Source organism: Stegostoma tigrinum, chromosome 2 (assembly GCF_030684315.1).
Source record: "Stegostoma tigrinum isolate sSteTig4 chromosome 2, sSteTig4.hap1, whole genome shotgun sequence".
Lineage (NCBI taxonomy): Eukaryota > Metazoa > Chordata > Chondrichthyes > Orectolobiformes > Stegostomatidae > Stegostoma > Stegostoma tigrinum.
In genome coordinates, this window is record NC_081355.1 from 9,953,244 (window position 1) to 9,966,760 (window position 13,517).

A 13,517-nucleotide genomic window follows, 5' to 3' on the forward strand; every position below is an offset into this window, starting at 1 on the left:
AGCGGATGTGCGTCAAGTTGTACATGCAGTTAACCATTCATATAACCACTTGCTGTCACTTTATGCAAAACACCTCACAGCCCCAAGGCCTAAAATTACTTTTCTCTCCTTTGTAGGACATTAGCTGTCACTGCCAAGGCCAGCATTTGTTGTTCATCCCCTAATTGCCCTTGAACTGAGCATCATGCCAGGCCCGTTCCTCCACATCACTGTGGGTCTTGAAATGCTCCCCAGAAATACATTGATTTACTGTGTCTTTAAGAAGACAGTGGGCAACTTGGGGGAGCATCAAAATGTATGCACCTACTCCATGGTTCACAATAGAAACATAGAAATATAGGAGCAGGAGTAGGCCACGCAGCCCTTCCACCTGCTCCACCAATCAATATGATCGTGACTGATTATCCAACTCAGTCCCTGTTCCTGCTTTCTCTCCATACTCTCTGATCCCCTTTAGCCATAAGAACTACATCTAATTCCTTCTTGAAGACATTCAATATTTTAGCCTCAATTCTCCGTATCAGAGAATTCCACAGGCCACACCTGTCTGGGTGGAGAAATTCCTTCTCATCTCTGTCCTAAATGGCCTAACCCATATCTTTAGACTGTAAGCTCTGGTTCTGAACTCCCCAGTCACTGGGAACATCCTTTCTGTGTTTACCTTGTCTAGTCCTGTTTGAATCCTCTACACTTCTATGAGATTCTTGCTCATTGTTCTAAATTTCAGTGAAAATAGTCCTAACTGATCTGGTCTCTATTCACACATCAGTCCTGCCATCCCAAGTATCAGTCTGGTATTTATCACCTCTTACCATTTACTATTTTCTACAAGCAAATACATTCTCTGTTAGCTAAGCTCTCCCAGGAGACCCTTTATAACTCTGAGAACCTGTGACAAGGTCACTTATTCATAAAAGAAATGAAAAAACAAATACATTTCCAAGAACTGGTACCAACATAAAGCTAAAGACTCCAGATTAACAGCCACATTATAATGATCAAATGAGCAAGATGGGCTTTGTTGGATATGTTGTAATATGGATGCTCCTGATATTCCACCCAGAAAGGGATCAAGACTGGGGAGTTGAAGATGCTATAATTGGGTAGACAAAAATATCTTGAATACCTGAAGATTACAGAGATAATAGGAGTGAGACCACGGAAGGGTATGGAAACAGGGATGAGAGCTGTTGAGTGTAACTACACAGAATCGGTGTTTCCAAACTTTAGCCTTTTGAACCACTATTTTGCAGTGACAATGCAGAATTACTTAAATCCATAAACCAAATATTAACACAGCGAGCATTGCGAAGTTTGAAAAGAAGGGAGACACATTTCTCTGCAGAACCATTCACAGTGACCCCAAATACTTTGCACCATCTGTTACAACATGAGATTTGTTCCAACAATTTATGCTCATATGCAACATAAACCCGCAACCCTCACATGAACCAAAAATTGATTTGCTTTTTGAAGCATGAGACAGCATGTGTTAAGGCAAAGAGTGGATTAACATGGGATATACTTTGCAAAATGTTACAGATCTAGCCAAACATATCCTTCCGATCCCTTGGAATCACTTAAAAACATTGTGATGACAGGCTAAATAGCTCAGGCTAGAAACCACTGAACAAATATGTTATGGTCAGTAAAACCATGCATTGAAGCAAGAACAAAGCATCAGATATAAGCCCACAAAGAAAAACAATCAAATTGATTTCTATTGATGACCATGGCTTGGATACAGGTCAAATCATTTCAAAGTGGGGAACGGTAGCATTGCGATACTGTCACTGGACTAATATACTCCTGACTGCCAGTGGACAGAAGATTTTGAATCCCACCACAACAACTGGTCGAAATCTGTTAACTAAATGTCAACAGAAACATAGTGTATAGCGGGGAGGATAGCCAGAGAAACAGAGACAGGCTGATGAAATGGGCTGACACAGAGCAGACGCCGCTTAGCGCACAGAAGAGTGAAGTAATGCATTTCGAAAGGAAGAATGAGGAGAGGCAATGTAAAGTAAATTGTCCAATTGTCCAAGGCAGTACAGGCTACAGTGAATAACTAGGAATGCAAGTGGAATGGTAACCTTCATTGGAAGGGGGGAGGGCAATCTGACGGCTTCATCAGATTTCTGCAGAGGTACTCTCTGGAGCCATGAACTGAACTAAGATGGGCTTTGTCTTAAATTCCCAATTTTTTTTTTGGTGCAGAAGTGCCTGTGTTGGACTGGGATGCACGAAGTCAAAAATCTCTTGACACCAGGCTATAGAGTCCAATGGGTTTATTTGAAATCACAAGATTTCAGAGCCTAATTCTTTCGCCAGGTGCAGTGAGAGTACGGCACTGTAGGGGATGGATATAGTTGCTGTGGAAACAGTTCAGAGAGGGGCTCACTAGGTGGGTTCCTGGCATTGAGAGACTATCTAATGAGGAAAGAGTGAGCAACTCAAGCCTACACCCATTGAGGTTTGGGTGAATGAGAAGAGACATTATTGAAACAGCTAAAGTGTTGAGGGGCCTTGACAAGGTATATCCAGAGAACATGTTTCCTCTCGTGAGGAATCCAGAATTAGGTGTCAACACTAAAGGCATTTCTCATTTAAGAAGGAAATACGGTGGAATTTCTTCTCTCAGAGGGTAGTTAGTCTTTGAAATTCTCTCCGACAGACAGCAGGGACTGGGGGCATTGAATATAGTCAAGTTTGAAGTGGACAGATTTTTGATGGACAAAAGAGACAAGAGCTGGGGGTTGGGGTAAGCAGGTGAAGAAGTGAACCTGAAACCACAACTGAAGAGACAATGGCTTACTGGTATTACTGCTAGATTGTTAATCCCAAAAATCAGCAAATGTTCTGGAGAACATGGGCTCAAATCCCACCATGGCAGATAGTAGAATTTGAATTCAATAAAGAATCAGGAATTAAGGTTCTGATTGTTGGGAAAACCCATCTGGTTCCTAATGTCCTTTAATAAAGGAAATCTGCCATCGTCACCTGGTCTGACCTGCATTTGAATCCAGACCCATGGCAATATAATTGACTCTTCTGGGCAATTGAGGTTGGGCAATGAATGCTGACCTAGCCAATGATGCCCTCATTCCATGAGTGAATAAAAGAGATTGGATCAGTTATGATCAAATTGAATGAAGAGTTAGTTTCAATGGGCTGAATGGCTTCCTCCTACTCTTATTTATCGACAATAGGTGCAGGAGTAGGCCATTCGGCTCTTCGAGCCAGCACCACCATTCATTATGATCATGGCTGATCATCCACAATCAGTATCCTGTTCCTGCCTTATCCCCATAACCCTTGATTCCACTATTATGACCTTATGAACACACAGGTCACACTTTAGGATAGAGTCTTGGAGGTAAAGCAAGCGAAGATTTACCAGAATATATCAGGAATTACTTGTAGAGGGCCCAGAGACACTGGAAATCATTTGCTTTTTTTAATCAGAGAAGGCTAATGGTAGAGATAACACGGTGTGAAGCTAGATGAACACAGCAGGCCAAGTAGCATCAGAGGAGCAGGAAAGCTTGATGTTTCAGGTCAGGACCCTTCTTCAGAAAAGGCTAATGGTAGGTTTGATTGAGGTGCTCAACATTACATAGGGTTGTGATAGAGTTAATAACTCAAACCATTTTCACCTAGCAGCAGGGAAAAAGAGATCACACACTTAAGATAAATGATTGAAGAACCAGAGAAGATATGAGCAGAATATTTTTAACACAGTGAGTTCATATGATCTGGAATATAATATTGCACCTGAAATGATTGTAAAAACAGATTTAATCAGATCTGAAAAGTAAATTGGATAAATACCTGCAAAGGAAACATTTACATGGTTGTGAGAACAGTGTAGCAGTGGGACTAAGCGGGAAGCTCATTTAAAGAGCTAGCACAGGAAAAATGGCCTGAATGATTAACAAAGTTGGATGTCAAACCAACTTTGCAATGACAGAAAGCCACACAGAATTAGGAAAAATGCCATGGGGTATGAGCTAGTTTACACGTCTCTGTTTCCTTCCACATTCAAACTGGGACAATGAAGCTAATTAAGTCACATTTAAGCAAGAAATATCCCATTTCAATTTACGCCTCACAGTGGCAGCTCAGAGAGACAAATTACTTCAGATGTAAACAATTTCTACAAACATAGAAGACGATTTGCTTCAATTAAGTTTGGATCAGCCTGAGAGAACAGCACTAATCATATCTCACTGTGGTAAGCTCACATAGATCTAATCAAAAACAATGACCATCCTGGCCCGCAGTTGTGGGAATACCTAATGGACTGCATCAGTTCAAGAAGATAGCACTCTCAAGTTCTTCCAGGGATGGGAAATAAATGCAGGACCAGCCAGTGACGCCCACCTTCTATGAGTGAATAAAAGATCAATTAGGAAATATTATATCTTTCAAAGGACTCTCTCTAATTACCTACTGGGGAGAATAGCTGCTATTTGTTCATGGTACCACCTTAATACATCATACACATCAAATGTAGACAAACAATGGGTCTGGGAAATAATTAACAACAAATTATTGGAAATGATGACCATGTTGAGGTGGAGTCTGACTTTAACATCCAATCTAACATTACCACCATCTATCATTGCCATGCTCTGTCACATGGACAACAGATTTGACCATGTTTGCCCCTAACAACCTGTTCAGAGATGTTGTTACATACCTCTAGAGCAGGTAAGACTTGAACTGAGGCCTCTCTGGCTCAGGTGAAGTGACCCTATCACTCCACTACAAGAGGGTCCCATACAGTCTTTATTGGAAGGCAGGAGGCTTGGTTAGTGTGGGGATTGAACTAATGGCCTTGGTATTATTAACTCCACAGTCTTGCCATCTGAGCTAACTAACCCCCAGGGGGCATATAACACTGTTTGATCATTCTTGTTTCAATACCACACACACCTGTCTTTCAGCATGAACTTTCAAAGGCAATTCTCAACTGGTTTTCTGTGTTCACTGTGTGAGAGAGGCACAAAATGTGAACCATTGACTTTTGAGAATTTAAAATTTGAGTATTTAAAAGGCGGCTGGGTGGGTGTGTGAACAGGAAGGGTTTAGAAGGATATAGGCCAAATGCTGGGTAATGGGTCAAGATGAATTTTGGATACCTGGTCGGCGTGGACAAGTTAGACCGAAGGGTCTGTTTCTGTGCTGTACACCTGTATGACACAATGCTACACCAGTTGAAGCAGTTACATAAAACATCAGAACCACCAAGTCAAGGTGGTACATACAGCCTTAAAAAGTGTTGATCTGAATTATCTTTAATCCGGAACAGTTGGAATTAATCACAGAATCATTTAGCCCACTCAGTCTGCACCAACTCTCCAAATAATCAATCTGTCTGGTGTCAGTCATCCACTTCCCCCGTCTCTCTGCATGTTTTTCCCTTTTTCCAAAACTAAGTTAGTTTTGAATTCTTCACTCCACTACACTTTGAGGCAATGCATTTCAGACCCTAACCACTTGGTGTAGACATGTCTTTCCTCCTCAGACATAATGGGAACTGCAGATGCTGGAGAATTCTCCCACTTCCTACAGACGAAGGGGGTGGCCATGGGCACCCGCATGGGCCCCAGCTATGCCTGCCTCTTTGCAGGTTACGTGGAACAGTCCCTCTTCCGCACCTACACAGGCCCCAAACCCCACCTCTTCCTCCAGTACATTGATGACTGTATCGGCGCCGCCTCTTGCTCCCCAGAGGAGCTCGAACAGTTCATCTACTTCACCAACACCTTCCACCCCAACCTTCAGTTCACTTGGGCCATCTCCAGCACATCCCTCACCTTCCTGGACCTCTCAGTCTCCATCTCAGGCAACCAGCTTGTAACTGATGTCCATTTCAAGCCCACCGCCTCCCACAGCTACCTAGAATACACCTCCTCCCACCCACCCTCCTGCAAAAATTCCATCCCCTATTCCCAATTCCTCCGCCTCCGCCGCATCTGCTCCCACGATAAGACATTCCACTCCCACACATCCCAGATGTCCAAGTTCTTCAAGGACCACAACTTTCCCCCCACAGTGATCGAGAACGCCCTTGACCGCGTCTCCCGTATTTCCCGCAACACATCCCTCACACCCCTCCCCCGCCACAACCGCCCAAAGAGGATCCCCCTCGTTCTCACACACCACCCCACCAACCTCCGGATACAACGCATCATCCTCCAACACTTCTGCCATCTACAATCCGACCCCACCACCCAAGACACTTTTCCATCCCCACCCCTGTCTGCTTTCCGGAGAGACCACTCTCTCTGTGACTCCCTTGTTCGCTCCACACTGCCCTCCAACCCCACCACACCCAGCACCTTCCCCTGCAACCGCAGGAAATGCTACACTTGCCCCCACACCTCCTCCCTCACCCCTATCCCAGGCCCCAAGATGACATTCCACATTAAGCAGAGGTTCACCTGCACATCTGCCAATGTGGTATACTGCATCCACTGTACCCGGTGTGGCTTCCTCTACATTGGGGAAACCAAGCGGAGGCTTACAGACTGCTTTGCAGAACACCTCCGCTCAGTTCGCAACAAACAACTGCACCTCCCAGTCGCAAACCATTTCCACTCCCCCTCCCATTCTTTAGATGACATGTCCATCATGGGCCTCCTGCAGTGCCACAATGATGCCACCCGAAGGTTGCAGGAACAGCAACTCATATTCTGCCTGGGAACCCTGCAGCCTAATGGTATCAATGTGGACTTCACCAGTTTCAAAATCTCCCCTTCCCCTACTGCATCCCTAAACCAGCCCAGTTCGTCCCCTCCCCCCACTGCACCACACAACCAGCCCAGCTCTTCCCCTCCACCCACTGCATCCTAAAACCAGTCCAACCTGTCTCTGCCGCCCTAACCTGTTCTTCCTCTCACCCATCCCTTCCTCCCACCCCTAGCCGCACCCCCATCTACCTACTAACCTCATCCCACCTCCTTGACCTGTCCGTCTTCCCTGGACTGACCTATCCCCTCCCTACCTCCCCACCTATACTCTCTCCACCTATCTTCTTTTCTCTCCATCTTCGGTCCGCCTCTCCCTCTCTCCCTATTTATTCCAGAACCCTCACCCCATCCCCCTCTCTGATGAAGGGTCTAGGCCCGAAATGTCAGCTTTTGTGTTCCTGAGATGCTGCTTGGCCTGCTGTGTTCATCCAGCCTCACATTTCAATGTCTTTCCTCCTGGCATTTTTGCTTCTTTCACCAATTACATTCTCGTAATTCTCAGCCTTTCAAGCATGGAAACAGTTCTTCACCATCTATTCTGTCCTTTCGTCTCCTGCAGGAAGCAATGTTTACTCAGTAAACTCTCCCACACAGAAATATAGTAATAACTAGATGTTCCACTATGGATTGTTAATTGAGGTTAAATTTAAAACTAAAACCTCCAAAATAGTGCATTGGGATTTTTTTGCCTGCCTGTGGGGAAAGACAAACAGAATTATTTCCAAATGACACAAAAACACGCTATAAACCTCTGACCTTTATCACGACCTGCAAGTTCCCTCACACCATCCTGATCATTGCATCACCGTTTCTTCAGAGTAACAATCCTAGAGCAGCCTCCCCACCAGCACTGTGGGCGTCCCCATGCCACATGGACTACAGCGATTCAAGAAGGCAGCTCACCACCACCTTCTGAGCCAGCAATCAAGGATCAGAAACAAATGCTGGTCTTTCCAGCAATGCTCGCAGCTCATGAAATAAAAAAAAATGAAAATAATTGAGATCTGTTTGATACAACATAGAAACTTGGCAGAATAGTGGCGGGGGGGGTCAACCTTGAGAAACACTGAAGGGTAAATGTGATCTAACCTGAAGGTAGGATGGGAGAATTGCATTCAGAGTGGCCAAAAGTGTAAATGTTTTATTCAATCACCCAATCTTCATTAGTGCTCATTGGAACAGGAGACCTTCACCTGGCATTTCAACCAACCAGCAATGTCCACATTCTGTCAACGAACAAAATGCAAACATACAACCATTCTGAGGAAATGTGTAACTAATACTGAATACGCATATTCTAGAATTTCCAAACAATTTTTTTTTAGAAATGTTTGTAAATATATCCAAGCTGAAGAACTCAACTGAAGATTTTCTTTCAATATTGTTTTTGCTCTTCGGGCTGATTTCACTGACTTGTGTTTCCTTCTGTAAGTGGTCACATCTGTGAGTCAATCTGTATGCTAGTTTGGTGCCTGGCCTACAAATAATATTACTCATCTTCTGGAAGGACATGGGTGTGGAGTGGAAATCCTGCAGAAATCCTGAGATGGATTGTCCAACTGTTAGGGCAGGATGTGTTATCTCCAATCTCTCCATCCACAAAGTCTCTTTTCAATTGCGAGGAAGTGAAGCTTTCTGTGCAGGAGCTGTATCAGTGTTAATCCCCGACAACTGCAACTTTTGCTTATTAATATCTTTTGAAGGGCGCAGACATATTCTGCGCAAGGTTTTGTTTCTAATTTCACCTTAAACTTAAAGATAAATGGTAGACGGAAGCCCGGTTTTATCCTTTTTGCTCATTCACAGCATTGCGGGCTAGGCCAGCAGTTGTTGCCCAGCTCTATTTGCCCTTGAAAAAGTGGTGAGTTACCATTTTGAATTGCTGCAGTCCATGGGGGTAGGGGCAGGGTGGCAGATAGCATGCAGAGCATGGTTAATGAGGAAGCTGTAGGATTTTGACCCAGCAACAGTGAAGAAACTGCAATATATTTCCAAGTCAGGTTGGTAAGCTGATTGGAGGGGGGAGTTGTAGGTGGTGGTGTTCCCAGCATCTGCCGTCTTTTGACCCTTCTGAGTTATGCAATTCACTCGGGCACTGGTCCCAGTAAGGTTAGGATGAAGCCCATCCCACCAGACACCAGCTCCCTCCCAACGCTACAGAAACTCACATCAATTCCTCCCTCACCAATCTTAGAGCCACATGTTTGATTCCTTACTTACCCTGAGACAGTTAGCCTGCGGCTCAGTTAGTAATTATTAGCTTGGAATTGTGGTTTTCAACTTAGCCCCTAGGTGTTCACAATCTTTCCACAGAATATCCTACCCAGTTTTTAGGATAACTGGCACAGTCATGCCTACTTACATGTTCATAAAGTTTCTTCCCAAAAGTCTTTCTCTGAGCCACTCGCTGGCACAGCAGCTCCAAGGCGCGTTCGGCTGTTCCAATCGTCCTCATACAATGATGGATTCGTCCAGGTCCTAGCCGACCTTGGGCTATTTCGAATCCCCTCCCTTCACCTAGATCAGATCACGGGGGAAGGTGAGAACCCAACCCAACTCTCGACCACGGCAGAATGCAAACCTATCAAGCCACTACGCACCCACCCCTCAATTTCCAAAATTCACGCCCCCCCGCCAGCCCCCAATCTCTTCGCTTCACTCCGGCAGGAAAACTCATTGACAAGGGTTTTCCAGGACAATCCCCACAGAAATCCACGGCCAGGCCTTTCCCTGTCAGAGCATTTATGAAGGTACACAGTTACAATGAGAAAGGCACAGAAGAGATTAGTCGGTTAATCACTGGCCCTCCTTACAGAAATCCCGGCCCACCATGTCCTCGCATGAACACCTTCATGGTCACCAATGTGACAAGGTGGGCTCAACTTCATTCTCCTATCAGGCCCCTCTCCTGTAATCCTTGCCTATCAAAAAATCAACCCAACCCTGCTGTAGCGATTGTAATGAGGTCATCAAGTTGGCATCATAGAATATGAGTTCCCTGATCAGGGCTGTTAATGTGGTCCAATCAGGGAGCCCTGGCTGACGTAAAAAGATTGAGTGTCAGGGATGCTGACCCTCTGGTGCCTGACTATGAATGAGGCGGTACTAAAATCAACAACTGTGCACATGTAAATAAAGGGAGGTTTGGTAACTGGATACCGGCCTCAGTAGAGTTGTTTTACCTGCTGTGGGTACATTCAATGACCCAATTTCCACTGCATTTTGGGGAACAGAGTTCCACAGGCCCACCACCCTACAACAGAACAAAACCTCCCCTCATCACCACCTTAAAAGGAAGTTCTCTTAATTTTAAACTGTGTTCCCTGGTTCCAGATTCCCTCATAAGAGGAAAACATCCCTTCAGAATCCACCCTATTGAAGGGTCCTCGGATCTTTCTATGTTTCAGCAAGATCACTTCTACTTCTTCTAAATTCCAGTGGGTACAGACCCAATCTGGTCAACCTTCCTTCGCAAGACAAAACCTCAGTAATGGGAAGAGTAAATGTAATCTGAACGGCTTCTCATGCAATTAAATCCATTCACAAATTAAGGAGACCAAAGCTGTACACAGTCCGCCAGATGTGGCCGTACCAAGGTGCTATGTGCCCACTGTCTCTGAAAGGACAGCAAACACAGAGGTGACCTGCTGAATGGCCTCCGCACATACTATTTCGCTAGAGGGTGCTGCTTTGGAATGAGGAGGGTCTGCCCCTTCATTAGAAATGGGGGATGGGGAGACGGTTCTAAAATGAGGAGGGTCTGCGCCAGGAAATGGGTCTGCTGGCTGTAGGTATTATGTGTCTGGATATTTTTTAGCCTATGCATTTATAGACTCACCTAATAGAATGTTGGATATAGGAACTCGAACATTGTTGAAATGTATCTCAAAGTGTCCACCATGGAGGGCATCTGTCAGAACAGAGTGAAGTTACATCAGTTTCCAAACATGTGAAGAGAAGTATAAAAGTTCAAATCTACAACGACCAGTCAAAACCCTGATCAGACACAAATGAGACAATAGCTATTCAATATGAAGGGATAAACAGCTCCATTTAAAATGCAATGAAAAATGCACTTTAAATTTGCACTGGCTCAGTTACAATTCAGTTTCTCGTTAAAATTGATTTTCAAAAATGATCAAATGGAGGGATACAAAAATGAATAAGAGGATACCATTTGGATCCTTCAAATCTGCTGATCTTCTACCTTGACACCATCTTCCCATAAACGTATCAAGGAGACTACTCTCTCCGGGGCTCACTTGTCTGCTCCACACTCCCCTCGAACCCCAACACACCTGGCACTTGCCCCTGCAACCGCAGGAAGTGCTACACTTGCCCCCACACCTCCTCCCTCACCCCCATCCCAGGCCCCAAGAAGACTTTCCACATCAAGCAGATGTTCACCTATGCCTATGTGGTATACTGCATCTGCTGTGCCCTTTGTGGCTTTCTCTACATTGGGGAAACCAAGCAGAGGCTTGGGGACCGCTTTGCAGAACACCTACGCTCGGTTCACAATAAACAAATCCCACCATGCCAACTGGTGAGGAGTTCCTTCATAAGCCAGTGTATTCAAAGTTGATCATTGTTTATCTTCCCCACATTAATATCCATGCTATATTCTATTTTAGAACAGTAATCAGAGCACTGAAAATGGATTGATCAGCGGACGTGTCCATTTAAGGAGTCCAGTCCCCCACCTGGTTTGAACCAGATGTAAAAAATTTTTTTAAACATCTGTACTGAATCATTTCACATCTCACTGAGACACACTGCTCAGTTTCTTCATAAACCTAACACCTTCTGACATGAAAGCAACATTTAAAATGTGCCGACTAATGCCCAGGAACCTAAGAAAATGAGCACAAAAGATAAATGATGCAGAAAGAGCACTAATTGGTAAACCTGACCTGGGGGCCAGGGTGGGTTTGGGATGATTGCCTCAATGAGAGCCCATGGTGCAGTGGCAATAACACATTCCCAATAATCCACAGGCCCTTCGGCTCTGAGTTCAAATCCCACCATGCCAACTGGTGATATTTAGAGTCATAGAGATGTACAGCATACAAACAGACCCTTCAGTTCAACTGGTCCATGCTGACCAGATATCCTATGTAAATCTATGATAAGAGATAATGGGAAGTGCAGATGTTGGAGAATCTAAGATAACAAAGTGTGGAGCTGGATGAACACAGCAGGCCAAGCAGCGTCTCAGGAGCACAAAAGCTGATGTTTCGGGCCTAGACCCTTCATCAGAGAGCGGGATGGGGAGAGGGAACTGGAATAAATAGGGAGAGAGGGGGAGGCAGACCTAAGATGGACAGAAGAGAAGATAGATAGAGAGGAGAGTATAGATGGGGAGGTGGGGAGGGAACAGGTCAGTCCAGGGAAGATGGACAGGTCAAGGGGGCAGGATGAGGTTAGTAGGTAGGAAATGGACATCCAGTCCCTATACACCTGCATTCCCCATGCAGATGGCCTAAAGGCCCTCCACTTCTTGCAGTCCTGCAGGGCCGACCAGTCCCCCTCCATCGACACCCTCATCCGCCTAGTTGAACTCATCCTCACCCATGCAGGTACCCATGGCCACTCCCATAGTCTGTAGGAAGTGGGAGGAATTGAAAGAGAAGTTGTTGAGGGTGAGGACGAGTTTGGACAGGCGGATGAGGGTGTCAGTGGAGGGGAACTTCTCTTTCGATTCCTCCCACTTCATACAGACAAAGGGGGTGGCCATGGGTACCCGCATGGGCCCAAGCTATGCCTGCCTCTTTGTAGGTTATGTGAAACATTCCCTATTCCGCACCTACACTGGCCTTCAACCGCACCTCTTCCTCCGTTACATTGATTACTGTATTGGCGCCGCCTCGTGCTCCCAAGAGGAGCTCGAACAGTTCATCCACCCCAACCTCAGGTTCACCTGGACCATCTCCAACACATCCCTCACCTTCGTGGGCCTCTCTGTCTCCATCTCACGCAACCACCTAGAAACTGATGTCCATATCAAGCCCACCGACTCCCACAGCTACCTAGAATACACCTCGTCCCACCCACCTTCCTGCAAAAATTCAATTCCCTATTCCCAATTCCTTCGCCTCTGCTGCATCTGCTCCCAGGATGAGGCATTCCACTCCCATACATCCCAGATGTCCTCATTCTTTAATAAGGACTGCAACCTTCCCCCCACAGTGGTCGAGAATGCCCTCGACCGTGTCTCCCGCATTTCCCGTAACTCATCCCTCACACCCCGCCCCCGCAATAACTGCCAAAAGAGAATCCCCCTTGTCCTCACACACCACCCCAACAACCTCTGGATACAACGCATCATCCTCCGACACTTCCGCCATCTACAATCCGACCCCACCACCAAAGACATTTTTCCATCCACACCCTTGTCTGCCTTCCGGACAGACTACTCTCTCCGGGGCTCCCTTGTCTGCTCCACACTCCCCTCGAACCCCAACACACCTGGCACTTTCCCCTGCAACCGCAGGAAGTGCTACACTTGCCCCCACACCTCCTCCCTCACCTCCATCCCAGGCCCCAAGAAGACTTTCCACATCACGCAGATGCTCACCTATGCCTATGTGGTATACTGCATCCGCTGTGCCCTTTGTGGCTTCCTCTACATTGGGGAAACCAAGCAGAGGCTTGGGGACCGCTTTGCAGAACACCTCCGCTCGGTTCGCAATAAACAACTGCACCTCCCAGTCGCGAACCATTTTAACTCCCCCTCCCATTCCTTAGACGACATGT

At 45.8% G+C, this 13,517-nt stretch overlaps 1 protein-coding gene across 1 annotated transcript in view; it reads right to left on the reverse strand.

Moving 5' to 3' along the window:
• Nucleotides 1-13,517, reverse strand: part of acad11 (acyl-CoA dehydrogenase family, member 11) — a 145,986-nt gene that overhangs the window by 17,007 nt on the left and 115,462 nt on the right. Inside the window, exons 17-18 of the mRNA XM_059652195.1 lie at nucleotides 10,600-10,671; nucleotides 9,124-9,278 (exon numbers count right to left, since the gene is read on the reverse strand). Of these exons, the coding sequence (XP_059508178.1) occupies nucleotides 9,124-9,278; nucleotides 10,600-10,671 (227 nt within the window). The remainder of the gene's footprint in view (nucleotides 1-9,123; nucleotides 9,279-10,599; nucleotides 10,672-13,517) is intronic.